Source organism: Anabrus simplex, chromosome 1 (genome assembly GCF_040414725.1).
Source record: "Anabrus simplex isolate iqAnaSimp1 chromosome 1, ASM4041472v1, whole genome shotgun sequence".
Taxonomy (NCBI): domain Eukaryota; kingdom Metazoa; phylum Arthropoda; class Insecta; order Orthoptera; family Tettigoniidae; genus Anabrus; species Anabrus simplex.
The window spans coordinates 349256112-349277519 of record NC_090265.1 but is presented as its reverse complement, the minus strand read 5'-3'; the positions used below and the strand labels follow the sequence as shown (position 1 = coordinate 349277519).

Genomic DNA, 21408 nt, shown 5'->3' with positions numbered 1-21408 from the left:
CCAAACTCCGACCACCCATACTATTACACCGGCGGTCCCTACTAATCTTGCTAGCGAAAACGAGCAGGGAATAACCCCTTCCACATCAAAAGTAGCCCCTGTTAAAGATATACGAATAGAGATCCCGGACGACTTTGTTAATCTGATGGAATTAATGGGACCAAATGTCCAATGGCGACACTTATTAAAGTTGATACTTGATAAAATCCTCCCCATTTTAGATACTAAATATGCAGATACTGCAATGGAACTGTAGGAGTGTGGTAAACAAGCGACATGAGTTAATCCTACTCATTAACGAATTCCAACCAGATATTATCTTCTTACAAGAAACATGGTTTTCAAATTATATTAACTATCGCATTAAGGGATATACCATCGAACGATTAGATGGTGCAGGATATGGTGGAATTGCGGTTTTAATTAAGAATTGCATACCCTATCATCTTCTACCATCGGAACAGGCTATAGCAGGCACTTACTTTCAGCGCATACAAATAAAAGATTTTATCTTTTCTAACTTTTTCTGTCCTCCCGATATACATGGTTCCTACCATAATTGGTCCAATTTTTTAAACCAATTTACCGGTGCGAAGCAAAATATTATATTTGGAGACTTCAATGCTCATCACATAACTTGGGGAAGCAAGAGCAATAGCTCCAAAGGAACTCATATCTTAACCTCTTCTCTTCAAGTCAACCTGACCATAATTAATGATGGATCACCCACCCGGCTAACAGCCCCTACAAATGCTCCAAGCGCGGTGGATCTTACTATATGTACCACGGATATAGCGCATAAATTATCTTGGCAAATTATTAAGGATCTTCATGGTAGTGATCACTTCCCCATTCTCGTTACATGGTCTAACCACAAGCCTTTTTCAACTCACATGCTTCCTCGGATACCTATACGCAATCTGAATAATATGGATTACGATCTCTTTTGGCAATTTATTCAGGATTATTTCAGTCATACCTTTAAAATGACATCCGCAGAATATAATTCGCTTTTACACTGTATAAAATCGTATCTCGACATCTATCATCCAATCATTTACAAAACCTCAACCAATCATAATCCAACGCTCAAAATCCGTTGGTGGGATTAAGAATGTGAGGTCTGGATTAGACGACGGAGAAACCTGCTGAAAAAATTACGAAAACGTTTTACTTTTACTAATTACATGCAATATAAACGAATCTGTGCAAAAATTAGATGCTTATTTAACAATAAACGTCGAATCGCATGGAGAACCTTCGTAGAGAGTATTAACATTACTACATCCAGCAAGATCATCTGGGCCAAACTTCGCTCTCTTAGTAACTCTCGGCACACACCCCAACCTATAGCTTTATCTCCGCCCCAATTATATCAGTTCTACTGCAATCTAACACCCGATTTTGTTCAGCCTGATGATCTCTTAAGTTGTTCATACACATCTAATAAATATCAAAATTTGATGAATCCTATTACATATCAGGAATTAGAAGTCGCCCTACATAAAAAAACTACATCCCCAAGGGCCAGATTTTATAACTTACAAGATGCTCAGCTCTCTACCAACTAAGGCTAAATCCATTATTCTTAACCGGTATAATAAAATTTTAACAGATACTTTAATACCATCAGACTGGAATAATTTTGACATCATTCCGATACATAAACCAGGCACTGATCCCTTACAACCTCAAAATTATAGAGGTATAACATCAGGGTCCTGTCTCCGCAAAACCTTTCAACGCATCCTTCTCCGCAGATTAATATGGCAATTAGAGTATCATAATGATTTACCCAAATGTCAATTTGCTTTCATAAAAGGACGAAGTGCCACAGATGCCTTAAATATTTTTCTAACGGACCTCTTATTAGCACGGTGCCGAAAACAAGCTACTATAGCGGTTTTTCTCGATGTCAAAGGGGTTTACGATAAAGTTGACCTTCACATTTTGTTTCAAAAATTACACAAGTTAAAATTCCCACTACCCCTTATTCATATATTTAAAAACCTTTTACTAAATCGAACATTAAATTTGAAAAATTATAGAAACGCATGTGCACGACAGGCCAATGTCGGGATTCCGCAAGGGGATATATTAAGTGGCATACTTTTTACTTTATATACCAGTGATTTGGAACGAGTAGTAACTCCTCATGCACGTATATTGCAATTTGCAGACGACATACTGATCTATACCACACAAAATAACGTAGACCAATGTCGTCACTCCATCTCCCAAGCCCTCTCCCATATACATGAGTGGATGGAACACCATGGTTTAGAAATCACACACTCCAAATGTGCCGCGGTTATATTTACCCAAAAGCGAACATATGACAAATCTGCACTACCATATGCCAATCACCATATTGCTATTCAACCCTGTACCAAATATTTAGGAATTTTCATAGACAATAAGTTAAATTGGAAGACACATTTTGCCCGACTGAAGTCCAACATTGAAAATACAATCCAAATTCTTAAGTCCTTAACTCGTAGAAACTGGGGATCGGATCCGGCCACGTTACTACTTTTATATAAATATTCAATCCGGGCAAGGATAGATTATGGCCGCCATTTCTTCGATACGGCGTTAACGACCAACCTAAAAAAGCTAGACACGTTACAATTCAACTCTTTACGAATCATATTAGGTGCATTACGGACAACACCCACCAATGCCTTACTGGTTGAAGCAGCAGAACTACCCTTGGCTATAAGACGAGAATATCTAGCGTCTAAATATTTACTTAAAAAGATAGCTCTGAATCGTCATCCCATTTTACCTAAATTGCAGCTTTTAAATGAGTACCAAATATGTCAAAAATTGAAAGCCAACAACATACCGGCACTTCTACTGGCATATGAAGTAATTTTTCCCTTAAGAAATAATGTTGTACAGACAAGATCATTACCGGCATACTCTCACGAATACAACTTATCTACAAACCACCCTTCCATCATAACTACTACTGTCGAACACCTTCCGGGTAATCTGAAGAATAATCCCACTCTAGTTAATAAAACTTTACAAGCATTTCTCAATCCGCATAAACAATACACAAATTGCTTTACAGGCGGATCTAAGACTTCAGAGGGAATTGGAGCTGCCTATTACATCCCCCAGCTTAACATTCAGCAACAATTTACGTTACCACCCAACGCTTCCATATACACTGCTGAAACCTTTGCTATTCGACAAACTCTTTTATGTTTACGGCAATATAATATTCCCAATGCCATCATCAGTACCGATTCATTAAGTGTCCTTCAAAGTTTCAAAACCCCGCAGGAATCTTCTAGTTGGTATATATGGAACACCCGTAAATTGTTATACAACCTTTCCGTAAATCAGCATGATATAATATTAATTTGGATACCAAGTCATTGCAGCATACCCGGTAATGTTCAGGTTGATCTTTTGGCTAAAGCATCTGCTGCAGGACAATGTCTTCCCTATCACCTCGCCATTCCACACACGGATTATTCTCCTACTATCAAACAGAACGTACTTCAAAAATGGTCTTCTCTCTGGAAAAATTCCGCAAAAACGAAGGGTAAAGCTTATTATCAACTACTACCGGAACTGCAAAGAACCCCCTGGTTCACTATGGGCACTTACTCTCGGAGACATATAACTACAGTAATTCGCTTACGATTCAATCATGCGCTTACACCTGAATATAAATATAGATTTCATATCAGTGACACAGATATTTGCGCCTGTCAACAAGCAAGTGGTACGATTCATCACATAGTATTCCAATGTTGTAACTATTCTAACCAACGAAAAATGTTTTTTCAAGCACTAATAAATCATAACGTTCCTCTACCAACTAGTGTCGCTTGTCTTATTCATACTCCTACGGAACCATTAGTTAATATGCTCACTAATTTCCTTGATGAATGTAAAATCGCCTTATAAGTCACTTTTATATGCCTACACATGTCACTAATATTCTCACACTTACATTACATAACCTGACTATTCCTTTAATCTGCACATGTTAACAACAGTACAAATCAGCTCACCGATAATAGAAGAACTTCCATATCTATCATGGATATCACTAAATACTTTAATACACCAATACCGGACAGCTGTATCTCAACAGCATTGAGTGGAGTGCGAACAGCGACGGTGGTGACATCTAGCGTGTTGGTGTGAACTGCATACTTGTCTGAGCTACAGCTGAGAGGAATGAACCACACACATTGGAAATAGTTTTGTTAAAATAATTGAATAATTACAATAATTAAGAATGAAATTTTAAAATATGAAATTCCTCCCTCATAAACCTCCAAACGGGCATTATGTTAGCCGTGCCTTTCGCTATGTCTTAAAAATTATAAAGCAGTATCTGTTTGAGGATCCACCCAGCCTCTGGGGAAATACTTAATAACTACACTCTCCTCTTCTTTCTAACCTTTTCTCAATTACCTAGGGCAGGATTTTGTATGGACTTAGCCTAGTTTTCCGGCCGGATGCCTTTCACAACAGCAATCATATTTGGAGGGATATATACCGTACTCACTAGTGTTTTGTGGCTGTTTTTTGCATGATGTGTTGTATATACTTGAAGATGCGTATGAATACGAACACAAACACGTAGCCCTCGATCTACAGGAATTAACAGACGCGATTAAAATCTCCGACTTAGCCGGGAATCGTACCAAGGCCCTCTGAACCGAAGGTCATTACACTGACCATTCCGTGGTGGTGATTATTTTAAAAGGAAGTACAACTGGCCAGCCATCCTCTATTAACACTAATCAGAAGGGAAATGGGCCGGTCCCGTGGTGTAGGGGTAGCGTGCCTGCCTCTTACCCGGAGGCCCCGAGTTCGATTCCCGACCAGGTCAGGGTTTTTTGCATGGACCTGAGGGCTGGTTCGAAGTCCACTCAGCCTACGTGATTAGAACTGAGGAGCTATCTGACGGTGAGATAGCGGCCCCGGTCTAGAAAGCCAAGAATAACGGCCGAGAGGATTCGTCGTGCTGACCACACGACACTTCGTAATCTGCAGGCCTTCGGGCTCAGCAACGGTCATTTGGTAGGCCAAGGCCCTTCAAGGGCTGTAGTGCCAAGTGGTTTGGTTTTAGAAGGGAAGTGGAAGAAGTCCAACACTCCCAAGAATGAAGGTATCATGAATGGGGGGTGGGGGAGGGCACGAAGAGCTAACCAATCAGCCAAAGAGCCAACGGGGACAGATAACCTAACAACATCCATGATTTATTAAGATTTTGGGAAAGAGAAGAAGCTGTAATTAAGAAACCGTAGTTTCGTCCATTATGTTGACTTCTTCTTCTTCGGTACGGCCGATCTTCCCGAACTCTACAGAGCAACTCAACCTCACGCTGCTGTCTCGCTTTTGCCGTTCTTTGAGTTTCTGTTTTACCTCTGTGGACAAAGATACATAATATATAACACATATTGGGGTTACGTGAGTGAACTACGATGTTCCTGACAAAGATGAAGGGTCCAGAATGTCCTAAAGTCTCTTTCACAAATTAATGCATGAAGAATTACCATACACACGTTTTAAATTAATTGGACTGGTGCTCAAGCCTATACCAATAATGCACTGAAATAATTTTCTTACGCCGGGCTGAGTGGCTCAGACGGTTGATACGATGGCCTTCTGATCCAATTTGGCAGGTTCGATCCTGGCTCAGTCCGGTGGTATTTGAAGGTGCTCGAATACGTCAGCCTCGTGCAGGTAGATTTACTGGCATGTAAAAGAATTCCTGCGGGATTATATTCCGGCACCTCGGCGTCTCCGAAAACCGTAAAAGTACATAGTGGAACGTAAAGAAAATTATTATTATTTTCTTACAGTAAAAGGAAAGGTGACTGGATTCGAAACTCATGGCTTTGAATTTTCAATTTCAAGACTACCGTACCACGATAACCATTACGCTACAGACCCACAAGTGTTCGATTGTGAAATTTATGGCACTGTTTAACAATATGGACCCTCAATCTTGAGTATACTAGATTTGCATATTTGTTAATATTATTGGTTTTACGTCCTACTAACATTTCAGTAGGGTATTTGATTGAATTTCTTAATATAAGGGGCATAGAATGTAACCTCAACACAGATGCGAGGTCATTACTTTTTGTAATACTAGCGGTCCTTATCATTTCTCACGCCCATTATCTTGCTGGGTAATTTTTTCAGCGCATAACACTTTTCTTGGAATATAACTGCAATGTAAGATTATTTAGTGACAAACACCGATACATTATAAACAACACGCAGTGCGCCAAGAATCATGCAGATGGCAATATGTTTTTGAAGAGTTGGTCACACTAAGCCATGTAGGTAGCAGCACTATCGGCTTTCTCGCTGAAAACAGCAAGCTGTCCGGTATTATCATATTAAAGTATTTGATATCACATATTGGCGAAGCTCAACTTTTTATTACAACCTAATATAGGGTTAAATTAATACTTTAATCATTTTTTACCAGCACAAGCCTACTCCTCTGATTCTTCCTTAACCACGAACAGCAACTTTCAAAACTTGCATTAGCCAAGATGACCAACCTAGAACCAATGGATATTTCAACCACTGCCTGCTCGATCTGCATCCGATGGCTGCTTAAACTGCCTGCTCATTCCATACTCAAACGTGTAACACGCCTTACAAAAAATCTGCCGCTAGATGGCAACACCAAACGTACCCATTTACCGCGTGAATACAACTAGATAAGCATACCAGCAACATTTAAAATCTGAAAGTAAGAGAAATATTAATGAATTTTACGTATAAAGTGGTGCTCTAGAGAGTTATAGCTTCAGCACTTTTCGAGAAAGAAGTTTCGACGAACAAGAAAACCTGGAAACTTTGTCTGTATGGTACTTCCCTACATTACTAAGTAGAGATTTCACGACTTTGGCCACCACAGTTTCTGACACAAGTTCCTGGTGCTTATTGTTACCAAAACACTTTAAAAACCTACATTGGCACAAAGAAGGTAGAACATAGTTTTTTTATAGTCTGGAGCAAACTTGCAGATTTCTTGCAGTACGGTAGAGCCGCCTCAACAAATTTCTGAAGCCTCATAATTAGGCCAATAAATCGTTGCTAGGGCTAGCGCAGCTATCAATGTGGATGAATTTAATGAGGTAGAAACGTTATTCAAGCACGTGCTGCATTCTGTTTTTTCTTCGATTACACGCACTAAATAACCACACACTAATTCCTGGTAAGCAGTTTCCGAAGTGACACACACTGACTCAGGGGGCTCACGAAAATCTTCCAGTAAATCAAGTACATACTCAGGGAATAATAATAATAGACAGCCTATTAGGCGACTTGCATATCTGTGAAGATGAAAGCCCTACCTAGGATGATTTCTAATGCTGAAGATGCCACACACACCCCAGCCCCCGAGCCACTGGAATTAACCAATTAACTAAATAGGCCATACTTGCGTAAATAATAATAGTAATAAAAAGAGCAGTATATTGACACGATTTTATACTGCTAGCAAAAGACTCCCTCCAGGGTTGGCTTTTCCCTCGGACTCAGCGAAGGATCCCACCTCCACCGCCTCAAGGGCAGTGTCCTGGAGCTTCAGACTCTGGGTCGGGGGGATGAAACTGGGGAGGATGACCAGTACATCGCCCAGGCGGCCTCACCTGCTATGCTGAACAGGGGCCTTGGAAGGGATAGACAAAGAAGGGTGAAGGAAGCTCCCGGCATTTGCCTAGAGGAGAAGTGAGAAACCACGGAAAACCACTTCCAGGATGGCTGAGGTGGGAATCGAACCCACCTCTACTCAGTTGACCTCCCGAGGCTGAGTGGACCCCGTTCAAGCCTTCGTACCACTTTTCAAATTTCGTAGCAGAGTCGGGAATCGAACCCGGGCCTCTGGCGTTAGCAGCTAATCACACTAACCACTGCACCACAGAGGCGGACAATGGAATCTATGACAGCATATTATTCTGTTTTGTACCTTCACATTAACAGTACGGTGTCCCCAGACATTATATTAATTAGTATGTAATACTTCAAACCTTACGCTTACCATTTTCTGCAATGGTGTTTGAAGAGCTCTTGTTAGACGTCTCTCTGCTTGAATCCCTTCTCTTAATCATCGCTGAAATTAGCGGTTGTTTATGAGCCGGATAATCAGGGAAAGGCCTGGGTACAGATCCTGTTTTTAATTTTCGCGTTTTGCTGGTCACTTTGAAATCGTCATTTACGAAATGTAGACTGCAAACCACGGAATAATCAGAAGGAATCCATTTCCTTCCCTTGCTGTTTCCTTCCATGGATATAATACTTAACCACTTTCGACGCAATTGTGTACTTGAAGGTATATCATGGAATGAAATATCACGGCATTCTGGTTTCCCTTTCTTTGATTTGCAGAAAGGCACTCAGCAGTACACCATTTTCACTGAAAACAACTACAGTCTATCCTATTTCCCGCTATTTCATTCCGACAGGTCTGGAGCCGGTTGGTGCTGCCACCTGCTGTGGGTATTTGTAAACGGAGTGTTTCAATTAGTGACATGTTAAAATGTTGTAATGAGCAGGCAGTATAAGCAGCCATCGGATGCAGATCGAGCAGGCAGTGATTTCAACACAAACAAGTGCATTACCAAACGGTGAAGAAGTGTCACCACCCGGCCTGACATGAGCCTTGCATGGACTTGTGATTGACGTTTGCTGGCGGTTGTGTGCGAATTTTGCTATGCAAAATGCTTTCCCGTCCGAAGCCAGGAGAAGATATAGATGATTTGTTAAGGCAGCAGGAAGAGTTTCTCCGAAAGAGGTCGCAACCTTCGGTGTCTATTGTAAATAAACGGAAGGCAGGGAATGAAGAGAAACCTAACCAAGGTAGGCTATGTACAGTGTTATATGTTTATTTGTTTGGTGGATGGTTTCTGTGTTGTGTACTTGTTCAGTCAGATTACTAACGTGGATGATTGCTGTTTAATCGAAGCAATCTATCTTGACTCACGGTGAAATGTATACAGGATGTTTCAAAACTTTCGGGTCAAATTGAAACAGGTTATGGTGGGTCCACTGGGTATAATTTTACCTTCCGCAGCCCAGAGTTTATAACATTATAAGGAAGTGAAAATAATGCAAATATTACTTGGAATTCCTTCTCGAGGCGAGATGTGTTCATTGCGATGTCTGGGAACCCACCATCCTGCCCAATAAGTACATTTACTTTTGTAACCTAATAAAGAGCAGCATGCGCCATCAGCCATGGCTAAAGTAGCTTCTTGCATTCTCATTGGTCAACGTGAACGGAATGTGACGTAATTGCCATCAATGCTGATAAATACATTGCATTACCCCGGCTGAATAAAAGCACAAACATAAAAACACCATGTAAAATAACAATGCGGCTTGTAATCGTCCAGACCAATGGTCTTGTTCAGATGCTATTCTAACCGTCCGCACGGCAAGAGCCAGTCCAGACCAATGGTGTTTCCACACAAAAGTAGGGGCCTAGGGCCGCTTTGCGGCTTCTAACCATCCAGACCAATGGTCTTGTCCATGGCAAGAATCCTAACAGTCCAGACCAATCGTTTTGTCCATGGCAAGAATCCTAACCGTCCAGACCAATCGTCTTCCGTCCAGACCAATTGTGTTTCCTCACAAAACTAGGGGCCTAGAGTCGCTTTGCGGCTTCTAACTGTCCAGACCAATGGTCTTGCCAGATCCTATCCTAACCATCCGCATGGCAAGAACCAGTCCAGATCAATTGTGTAACAATAATCACCACCACCAGGTATCAAAGCACCACTCACTCATCAGTTCCTAAGTACAGAAGTTGGCAGCACTGAGCATTGCTTGACAACATCCTTCCCGAGCATGTAAACAAACGACAGTCGTTCCGTGTGCTGCTGAATGTAGCGTGTACTGGGCTGCGGAAGGTAAAATTATAATCCACAACTGATTATATTGAGCTGGGGAATCAATGGTTGGAAATGCATATTTTTTGTGTTATGGTTATACACAGCGTACATCGCATAACAATAACTAACTCATAGTAATTGTTCAAAGTGAGGACCGCCAGTCTCAATGCATGTACGGTATTGCAACGGCGCCTACAAGGGAACTGGCGATTGTCGGCTTGTGCACCGTAACCACTTACCTCATAATACCACGCGTGTCGCGTAACGAACGCATTGGCGCATTAACCTGTGCCGGAGGTACACCACTATCGCTGGTGCCAGTTGTCCATTGCATCCAACAGCTTGTGATGTGTTCATGGTGAGGTTTGTTACTTATTTAATCGTGTCAGAAATATAGATTATAACTTACAATAATATCAGGACAATAAAAAATCTGGTTCTATAACCATTAATAATTTCTGATGATGGCAGGTAACGATGTGATTAAGCTCTACATAAATACAAATTTAATTAAATGTGGTGTGACCAATATACGGCTAATTCACATGCTACCTTGGTAGCTTCGATCACATTCTGGAGAAAGCAAGTAGTTGGACACAAGTTACAAACAAGAAGATGGCTCATTGTCTGTTCTTCACCACATTCACATAGAGTGGAGTCACAGACAAAACCCCTCTTTCTCAAGTTTGTCTTTCTTCTTTCAACTCTTGAACGCAACCTGTTGAGCGTCTTCCATGTTGACCAGCTTTCCTCGTGGCCTGAAATAGTGTTGGCTACTGAATGCATGATTCGAAACAGTGTATCGATTCATTCAAGTGTCCAAGTGAATCGATTCACAGGAACGGCGAGCTCACGGCACATGATCTAGCTTACTCCCAGCGGACAGTGCTGAGTGACGCACTCACTGGATGTTGATGGGGAGCCGAGCTTCCGCTGCAGCGAGACAGTGAATCATGGCACACCGAAAGAATCGTGAACGAGTGCGGCTCAGTGAGACACAAGATACACACGGCTCCTTATCGGCATACTGGACACTGGCGGAGAGCACTGCAGCGAGACAGTGAATCATGGCACACCGAAAGAATCGTGAACGAGCACGGCTCAGTGAGACACAAGATGCACGCAGCTCCTTATCGGCTCACTGGACACTGGCGGAGAGCCGAGCTTCCGCTGCAGCGAGACACAGAGTGACCCATGGCACACCGAAAGAATCGTATGCTATAATGGATTCTTGAGCTCAGCTCATTTGAAAATAATACCCTTAGGCATTCACTGTCCTCTTCTTAAATAATAGATGGAATTATTTGCACTGTTAAAAAAGATAGTCAAAACATAATAATGAAGTAGCTAGTAAGTAGGTAGGCTATTAGGTTATACTGTTTATTAGTTTAATGAATCTTAGTATTATTACTTAGTTGACATTTGACAATTAAACTCGACTCTAGCCTGCCCTATGACTATGAGTCATGGTCATGACCACTCAAAAGTACCTGTTTTATATTGGGAAGAATGGCTCAGTATTATCTCAGTTCATATGTCACATCGTTGCACAAGACTTCAATCATATGTGGACAGACGCAATAACTTAACCAACAGTATGCTGAATCAGAAAACCAACAGGCTACTGTACATCTCGGGTAGCCTATACAAAATATGACGATTTTAAAAAAATCCTCAGCTGATAGTAAAATACATATTTTGAAAAATGACCGAGCGAGTTGTCGTGCGGTTGGTATCGTGAACCAATGAGCTTGCATTCGGGGGATGGTGGGTTCGAATCCCACCGTCGGCAGCCGTTAAGATGGTTTTCCGTAGTTTCCTCATTTTCACACCAAGAAATCCTGGGACTGTACCTTAATTAGGCCATGGCTGCTACCTTCCTAATCCTAACCTTTTCCACCCTGCGTCGCCGGAAACCTTCAATGTATTAGAGTGATTAGCATTTTTTTCTAAGAATGGAGTACATTGTATGAAGACCAGATGGCAGCTGCGAGCACTGAATGCTGTTACTGCGCTGTCTTACCAGCACATACTACACAGATGCAGTAGGAGCGGTGACTAATGGGCCGTGAATCGGATCACTGTATCGATTCAGTAATGTGAACGGAATCAAATGAACCGATTCAGTAAAATGAATCGAATGTCCCATCATTAGCCTGAAGGAAGTCTTTCGGAAGGCGTCATCCATCCTAAAAGGTGGCTGGATCTGGAACACCATGAATTCATTCTGAAGTTCGATGGTGGTTCATTGAGGCTTTCAATTGTATGGAGAAAGCTTTTCCTTGAGCCGTTGGGTTGCTGGTTGGTACCCATTTAAAGTATGGGTCGTCAGTTTCAGTGCTTTAGATTTCTCCAGTCTGGATGCACACTCACAGTGAATATCTGGAGGTGGGATACCTGGTAGACAATAAACTTTATCAGGTGATGTAGATCTCAAACATCCTGTAATGAGTCTTCAGGTCTTATTTAAGGTGACATCAACTTGATTAGCATGACTATTCTCCGGACCACCTTTTGAGCAGACTAAAGCGGAAGTAACGTCATTGCCTCGTCACACTCGCCGTGGTTGCCAAATGACCCGGCGCGGGATTCAAAGTTGTACTCCACCACTATAATACAGCACAGCTCACGGATTGAACCTCGAATGAATTTAAAATAATTAATACATTAACGTATGCGTGTTAGAATCCCATACAGTTTTTTAACGGCTTACAACTTTAAACAATTAATTTACTGAATTAGATTTTAAATGTGAAAACCTACAACCTGTTTTCCAGTCAATGGCCGGGTCAGGGATGGAATAGATGAAGCCCCATCTTGCGGCGAGGACAGGAATTGAGCCGGCTGCCGAAACCTGTTTCACTCCTCTGGGGCAATGATTAATGACTGACAGATGAAATTAAATGATACTGGAGAGTGATGCTGGAATGAAAGATGACAGGGAAAACCGGAGTACCCGGAGAAAAACCTGTCCCGCCTCCGTTTTGTCCAGCACAAATCTCACATGGAGTGACCGGGATTTGAACCACGGAACCCAGCGTTGAGAGGCCGACGCGCTGCCACCTGAGCCACGGAGGCTTTCACAATTTTAATGTACTATCTACAATTTCACAGTACAATTTCAGTAAATTAGCTATTACAAATATATTTTTATGAAAATATTCTTTTTCTTCTCCTTAATCTGTTTACCCTCCAGGGTTGGCTTTTCCCTCGGACTCAGCGAGGGATCTCACCTCTACCGCCTCAAGGACAGTGTTCTGGAGTTTCAGACTTTGGGTCGGGGATACAACTGGGGAGAATGACCAGTACCTCGCTCAGGCGTCCTCTCCTGCTATGCTGAACAGGGGCCTTGTGGAGAGATGGGAAGATTGGATGGGACAGACAAGGAAGAGGGAAGGAAGCGGCCATGGTCTTAAGTGAGGTACCATCCCGGCATTTGCTTGGAGGAGAAGTGGGAAACCACGGAAAACCACTTCGAGGATGGCTGAGGTGGGAATCGAACTCACCTCTACTCAGTTGACCTCCTGAGGATGGGTGGACCCCGTTACAGCCCTCGTACCATTTTTCAAATTTCGTGGCAGAGCCGGGAATCGAACCTGGACCTCTGAGGGTGGCAGCTAATCACGCTAACCACTACACCACAGAGGCGGACTATAAAAGTATTATGACATACTATTATTATTATTATCAATATACAGTGTGTGTGTGTGTATATATATAATATTTTATTATTTATTATTCACTATTATTATCTAAATTTATGGCCTGATTTCTGATTGAAATGAGTTGCTACTCACGAGCGATTTATGAAAAAGGGAGAGAAGTGAGGATTATATATGGGCCTACTCGTACTTGAATTAATTTGGAACTGACTGATGAAGTTGGGGATCCAGGCAAAAACCTGTCTCACCTCCGCTTTGTCCAGTACATTTTCAATAAATTAGTTATTACAAATATAATTTTATAAAAATATTATTACATATTATTATTATTATTATTATTATCATGCAGGAGGTTTCAGCGTTAGCTTACCTTGTGCCCCAGTAATTAATCTGTGTCACTATCGAGTGGCTGCACACCCAAGTCAGAATCAGAACCGGGGTCAGCACACGAGGTAAACTAATCCCGCCGTCAATACTAATCGCTCGGAAATGCTTATAAACAGACAGAATCATATTTCTCTCGCCGGAAGTAAAAATCTTGCGTTTCTTCTTCAACTGATAACAGTCTGGTGAATTTTTGTTCGGATCCATCGCACAATAATATCCAATAACGAATAAGAAGAAACCTACAAACGTACAAGGGACTACAAGAATTACGAATTAGCACACAATACGCACATGCACTGTTTTTGTAAAAGCGAAGCACACGTGTTCAGGACATCCTCTGAGTGAGTAAGTATGGCAGCTCCGCATTGACTGCACCATTGCCAAAACTCGCTCTGAGTAGCGCACCCCTCTTGCCCCCTCACCTACCGTGTGACAACACCGAAGGCGCTGCCCCTGTCGCCCGCGCCATCCCCTGGTCTATACACTCACTTCCGCTTTAGTCTGCTCAAAAGGTGGTCCGGAGAATAGACCAGACAGGGCAGGCATATTCTGCTGCTGAATGACAGAGGGCTATTGCTGTAGTTCTTAAAAGGAGAGGATGCGTCTTCCAGGTTGAACCCGATAATTTCCGGATAATATTGTACCTTGCAAATGCCTTCCTTTTGGTGTTCAGACATTGTGTTCTATAGGTGAGTGCTCAGTCAAGAGTTACTCCTAGATATTCGGGTGAAGCAGTGTTCTAATACTTTACCTTCCCAAATCACTTGCAATTTTCTCGCTGTTTGTCAATTTTTTAGGTTGAAGGCACAGACTTTTGTTTTTGATGGCTTTGGCTTTAGTTAGTTCTCATGGTAATAACCACTTAGAATTTGTAAAGCATGGGAGAGCTTCTCTTCAGCGAGTTGAAATGTTTCCTCTTGTGCTGCCAGAGCGACATCATCTGCATAAATAAAGCTCTTTGACCCTTGTAGGCGAGGATGGTCATTGGTGTAGATGTTGAAAAGCATAGAAGCTAGCACACTCCCTTGTGGAAGGCCATTCTTTAAGTTCCTCCATCTACTCCTCTGACCTTGGAATTCAACCAGAAAAACCTTCTGTTATGTAGAAAGCACTCAATCATTTGGGTGAGTTTATAGTCCTTAGTTATACTGTGCACTTTACGAAGCAGTATATGGTGATTAACTGTATCATAGGCTGATGTCAAGTCAACAGAAACTACTCCAGTGACTGTGGTGTTTTTTCATAGCCGTCTTCTACATATTGTGTGAGGTGCAGTACCTGGGAAGTACAACTTCTCCGTGGTCGAAAGCCGGCTTGTTCTGGTATGAGTAATGGGTCTATCACTTCAGATAGTCTATCCAGAATCATTCTTTCTAAGATTTTGTTTAAATGGCACAACAAAGAGATCGGTTGGTAGTTCTTCGGATCACTTGCGTTCTTGCCAGGTTTAAGTATTGCTATAACTCTTGCTTTTCTCCACAGTTTAGGAATTTTGCAATATTTGATGCAGTTGTTGAATAAGTCCAAGAGCCATTGCTTACTGACAGGACCAAATCTTTTGAGTTGCTCAATACAAATGTCCTCAAGACTTGCTGCCTTACCATTTTTTGCATTTATTCAGGTCTCTATATACATCTTCCATAGCAAACCGGTTAGAGAGAATGCTGTTTTCCTGATTAGTCGGCTTTTCTTCTTTTTGTTTTGATCCTCTTCCAGCTTTATTTGATTTGCCGCTCTAAACATTGCTACGTACTAAGATCTTAGTTTTATCATTACTGAGGTGTAGCTTTTCTGGAGCAATACTGGACGAATTCCAAGAACTCTTCATATGCCTCTGGAACGGGATCAATTGTTGTAATCCTCTCATTAAGCATTGTGGTGAATTTTTGCCAGTCTGCCTTCTTGAAATTGTACCTTCGCCTAAAGTGCACGGTGTGTGGACGGGTTGCTGGTACCAATGACACATAATTGGGTGGTGTTGTGTGTGAGGAATCAGTGTACAAATTGACTTTATGCTTTGATTAGCTAATTTCTTGCTCACAAAAATAAGATCAGAGTTGTATCCACGTTGCCATCTACCACTATTAAAAGATGGAGGAAGTTTATTATCATGGATCAAGGTTTGTCGATGCAGTTCTGCCACGGCATCTCCATTTTAATCATCTTGAGAATAGCCTCAAAGGGCGCTATGACTATTGAAATCGTCAACAATAACAGATGGTTTCCGACTGCTGAAATTAGCAGGAGGATTAAATGAGAATACCTCATTGGGAGGCTTGTAGACAGGAAATTACAAGGTTACTAACTTCTACAGTAATTATTTCAACGTTATTTTGTTCTGTGATGGAAGTCGTATCTGGTTTGGCAAAGATGGCACTACCATAGTGGCCGTGAGGTCTTTTGGCCACTAATTTCGTTCCTCGGATCTTAGGGCGCCGTTGATGATTGTCCCTGTGTGTTTCCTGAACACATAATAAATCACATTTGTGGGTATAACAAAGGTTGTGTAATAGCTCTTCTTTACACGTTGATAATCCTTCTGTGTTTACAGAAATAATTGTAATGATTGGCTCTGATACAAGCATTTCCTGATTGTTAGAAAACATCTTACTCATCTTATATGAATTGTATTGTTTTTGGAATGCTGACGTTCAGTTAAGTAACGGAAATTCAATTCCGATTACCTATGCTGGGGCACCACAAGCAGGAATTGGCTTCACCCCCAGGTGTGTTACTGCGTACAGTGCATGACACATAGAAAAAATGGAACGTTACTTGTCATGAGTAACAATCTTGTATGACATATAAGGATATTTGTGGATGATGATATGCTGTATAGAGTAGTAAATGAGTTGCAGGATTGAGGGGGACTTTAACAATGTAGGGAGATGGACAGCAGACAATGGTATGAATGTAAATTGGATGAAAAGTCAAGTTGTAAGTTTTAACAAGAGGAAAAGTCCTCTCAGTTTTAATGTTTGTGTTGATGGGGTGGTAGTTCTTCATGGAGAACAATGTAAGTACGTAGGTGTTGATATAAGGAATGATCTTCATTGGGGTAATCACATTAACGAGGTAGTTAGGAAAGGTTACAGATCTCTTCACGTGGTTATATGGTAGTAAGGATGTAAAGGAGAGGGCGTATAAGTCTCTGGTAAAACTGCAGTTAGAGTATGGCTCCATGACTACTTGGTACGACAACTGGAAACAATTCAAAGGAACGCAGCACCATTTGTGCTGGTTGATTTCCGACAAAGGAGTAGTGTTACTAAAATGTTGCAAACTTTGGGATGGGAAGACTTTGGAGTAAGGTGACGAGATGCTTGACTATGTTGTATGTAAAAAGTTTCAAACAATTTTATTAAAAACCACCATTCCAATACTCTACAATCTCTTCTCTATTATATAAAGCCGTACGGCTGACTCACTGACTGACATAAATGATTGACCACTTCCAGATGAGGTAGAAACGTCAAATATGGCAAAGTTACAGCTATTGGCGTGTAAGCTATGGAAAAGTTCCAAAAAATTCATATTTTTAATTTTTGCCCCCCGCCCCCCAAACAAAATGGCGGACGCCATGATGCAGTACCCTACAATATTGAAATTTTGCAAAAAATCTAGCTCCTACCCTGAAACTGACGTAGAAATTGCAAGAGGTTCAAATATTTAATATTTTACCCATTAAAAAATTCGAAATATTAAGCCAAATTGAATGACAGTGCAGACTTTCGTTTCGAGCTATTTTGTGGCCGAACGGTAATTGCTATCAATGAACGGATTGCACTTTTGGTTCCTAAAATTAAGAGATGTACAACTCTGGTCCTATGACCTTTTGTCTATCTCCACCCCTTCTACCTTAGATTGAGCTTCCTTTTCCTGTTTTTGCAAAATTTTGTTAAATTTCCATAAATTATTTTACTGATTCACACACTCGTAAGACAGATAGATGCACGAAATTCAGCACGATCATTGGCCATACGCAGACCGACTTTCATTATTCTAGCTGCCTTGAATGTATAAGAAGACGGAAGGAATATATGGAAACGCTAATCAAATTTCAGCCTAATTTATGATTCCTAAGCAATTTATGGCGAATCCCATGGAGATACAGCAAAACCTCAAATAACCAAAATTCTAGGTCGTTTCATCGTCAACCTCCCGGTTTTGGTCATTTTTGTTAAATTTCCATAAACTATTTTACTGATTCACACACTCATAAGATAGATAGATGAACGAAATTCAGCACGCTCCTTGGCAACGTCATTGGCCATATGTAGACCGACGTTCGTTATTCTAGCTGCCTTGCAGGTATGGGAAAACGGAGGGTATATGTGGAAACACTATTGAAATTTCAGCCTAATTTATGATTCTTAAGCAATTTATGGTGAAGCCTGTTGAGATACGGCAAAACCTCAAATAACCAAAATTATAGGTCGTTTTATCGTCAACCTGCCTGCAAAGTTTCAAGACTCTAGCTGTCTGCTAAGTTGGCAAAATTATTTTTCAACTTGTGAAAAGTGGACAAAATTTGACATGGATCGAAACGTTCACCTCTTTCTATGGTATAAATATGCGGGATACGAGACTGCGCTTAAGACAGTAATGTAGACGACTAAAAGGGTCGTCTGACGCTGCAATCCGTACCTCGATACTACGCACCGTTTGCCCGCAATAAATTTCCAAATGAAAGCCTGCACTATTTAGCATGCACATTGGCTGGCTCTATATCTTATATATATAGAACCGTTTGCCTCACTGGCTGACGTAAATGTTTACCCACTTCGGCATGAGCTAGAAACTTGAAATTTTGGCAATATGATAGCTATTAGGCTGTATTGTGGAAAAGTTCGAAATGTTGATTTTTTGTTATTTTTACTTCCCTTCCCTTAAAATAAATTGTAGATGATATGTTACAGTGCGCCAGAAAATTAAAATTTGTCGCAGTTACAACTTTGTCCTGCAACCAACAAGAAACTCGAAAGAGCTGCATTGTTTATCATTTTTATCTCCAGAAAATATCGAAATCTGGAAGCAATTTTCATCATGGTGCTAACTAACGTTTCGAGGATTTTGGTGGCTAAACTGTAATTCCTACCACCAAATGGACAAGACGTTCGGATCCCATCATGAAGAGATCTACAACTGACCCGGGAAATTTAGTCGTATCTTGATCCCTTATGCTTAGATAGAGCTGCATTTTTCAGATTTAACGTCAATTTATTTTACATTTTCCGTAATTTTACTGTTTTACAAACTTATAAGACTGATAGATTCATGAAATTTAGCAGGCTCACTGGAACGTTCGTGGGTCACAGGTGAGCAAAATTCATGATTCTAGCACCATGTAAAAATGGAAAAAAGAAAGTAAAACGTAAACACTGTACTCCTAATCCAAGGTTCTAAACCAATCTACGGTGAACTCGATTCAGGTACGACACAACATCAAATAACGGAAATATAGAGCGTTTCAACCACGATAAACCTACTACGTTTCAAGACTATAGCTCCTCGTTACATTAGGAAAATAATTTCTTATCTTGTGAGAATCGTACGTAATTTTCACCACAGTTCAACAATGATAAAGGTGTTTTAATTTATTCCACCTATTCAGTACTTATATTATCACGTATAGTTGTTACATAATTAAATTCTTAGTTACATGGGACATGTTTCGCCCTCATTTAAGGGCATCTTCAGCCTAAATACAATAATCAAAAATACAACTAAATTAAAAGTGGAAGTTAAATACAATCATCAAAAATACAACTAAAATAAAAAGTGGAAGTTAAAAGTTTAGTCTGTTCTTAAAATTCAGAACAATAAAATTGTGAAAAATGATAAAATAAAAAGATGCTAATGGAAAACTGTCTAATGATTAAACTATAATCTTGTCGGAGACTAAAACTTCTATTAAAATTCGAATTAAAACAGTTCATATAAAATATTGGAAAATCAAAGTGGTAGTAATAAAAAGCCAACGACATGAGGGCGTGTACACAAGCATAAACTTGATTGTCATGAATACAATCTTTTCAAGGCCGCTGATGAAATTCGTAGTAAGTAAGGCAGAAGCGTCTATTGAAAAATTGTAAGAGGCCGTTAGCACCGGTAGGTAATAAAATGGCTGAATCCTTGCCAGAAAATGTCAACAGATGCAGAAATAAGTTTTCTGTAAGAGAAGGAAAAGAAGAAATAAGGAACTGAACGTAAGGAGAGAATTCAGTCTTACATAATTTTGAAACAGATGAGGACTTACATGTAAGTGGAAGTTGTTATTTCTTAACTACTGTTGAGTTGGTTGCTGCCCGTCTGTTGGCTCTAAGTCTGGTGTTATAACTGTGCTGCAGAGGCGGTAGCGAACTCGGAGGGGAAGGAATAGGGGAGTGCGGAAGGGAGGAGAGGATGGGTGGAGTCAAATCTGACGAGGCTGACAAAGGGGCGGAGTCAACAGCATTGCTGGAAGTAGGCCTAATATCTGTAGGTATGGGAGGAGTATTAGGGTTTGAAGAATTAAATATATTAGGTATCCTAAATTTATTCGAACTAACTGACTTTAATAATTTCGGCATTAATTCATGTAACATACTTTTATTGTCCGTGGTTTCATTGAGATTCTTTTGCTTATTGTACGTCTGATCTAAATAGATGTATAAACTTTCTAATTCATTCAGCATTCTTCCTTTTTGTAGGCCTATGTTTCTAATTATCGTTAAGTCTTTCTCTATGGATTCAAATCTGTGGCCAGTCTCCCTCATATGCAAACTCATCGCTGAGTATTTCCTATGTTTTTCCGCGTTAACATGTTCCATGTATCTTGTCATAAAATTTCTCCCAGTCTGTCCAACATATGAAAAATTACACTGAGTACATTTAAGTCTGTATACTCCCGATCCTAAATAACGATTCTTATCATAATTAACTTTTTTATGATTAAAGAATATGGACTGGTTAGTATTAGTAGTTTTAAAAACTATATTAAAATTATGTTTCTTGAATACGCTAGTAATCTAGTGTATAGCTGGATTATTAAAAGTGAATGTAGCATACTCAGTTTTTTTGGTCTTTTCTGGTATCAGATTCGTAGATAATTTGTTCTTAATTTTATTGATTAATTTGTTGATCATTTCTATTTTGAAACCATTTTGTTTAGCGAGGTATCTAATATAATTTAATTCTTTCTTCAAATTCATGGGAGATAGAGGGATTCTAAATGCTCTATAAATTAGACTGTGAAAAGATGCTTGTTTATGTGAACTCGGGTGTAAAGAGGAATTGTTTATAGTTGTAGATGATTGTGTCGGTTTTCTAAATATTTGGAAATCAAAAGTGTTAACCTTACGCGTAACTGTTATATCTAGAAAATTCAATGAGTTATCGACTTCGTCCTCTTTCGTGAATTTCAAATTAGGTTCGATTTCATTTAATTTATTTAAGATTTCTTGACTATTAGTGACATCTTTGTT

The 21408-nt window shown here is 40.3% G+C and overlaps 1 protein-coding gene across 1 annotated transcript in view; it reads left to right on the top strand.

The window, feature by feature from the left end:
* Window positions 1–8627: 8627 nt before the first annotated feature.
* Window positions 8628–21408, top strand: part of LOC136866038 (RNA polymerase II-associated protein 1) — a 379305-nt gene continuing 366524 nt past the window's right edge. The window contains exon 1 of the mRNA XM_067142667.2: window positions 8628–8859. Within this exon, the coding sequence (XP_066998768.2) occupies window positions 8721–8859 (139 nt within the window). The 5' untranslated portion in view covers window positions 8628–8720. The remainder of the gene's footprint in view (window positions 8860–21408) is intronic.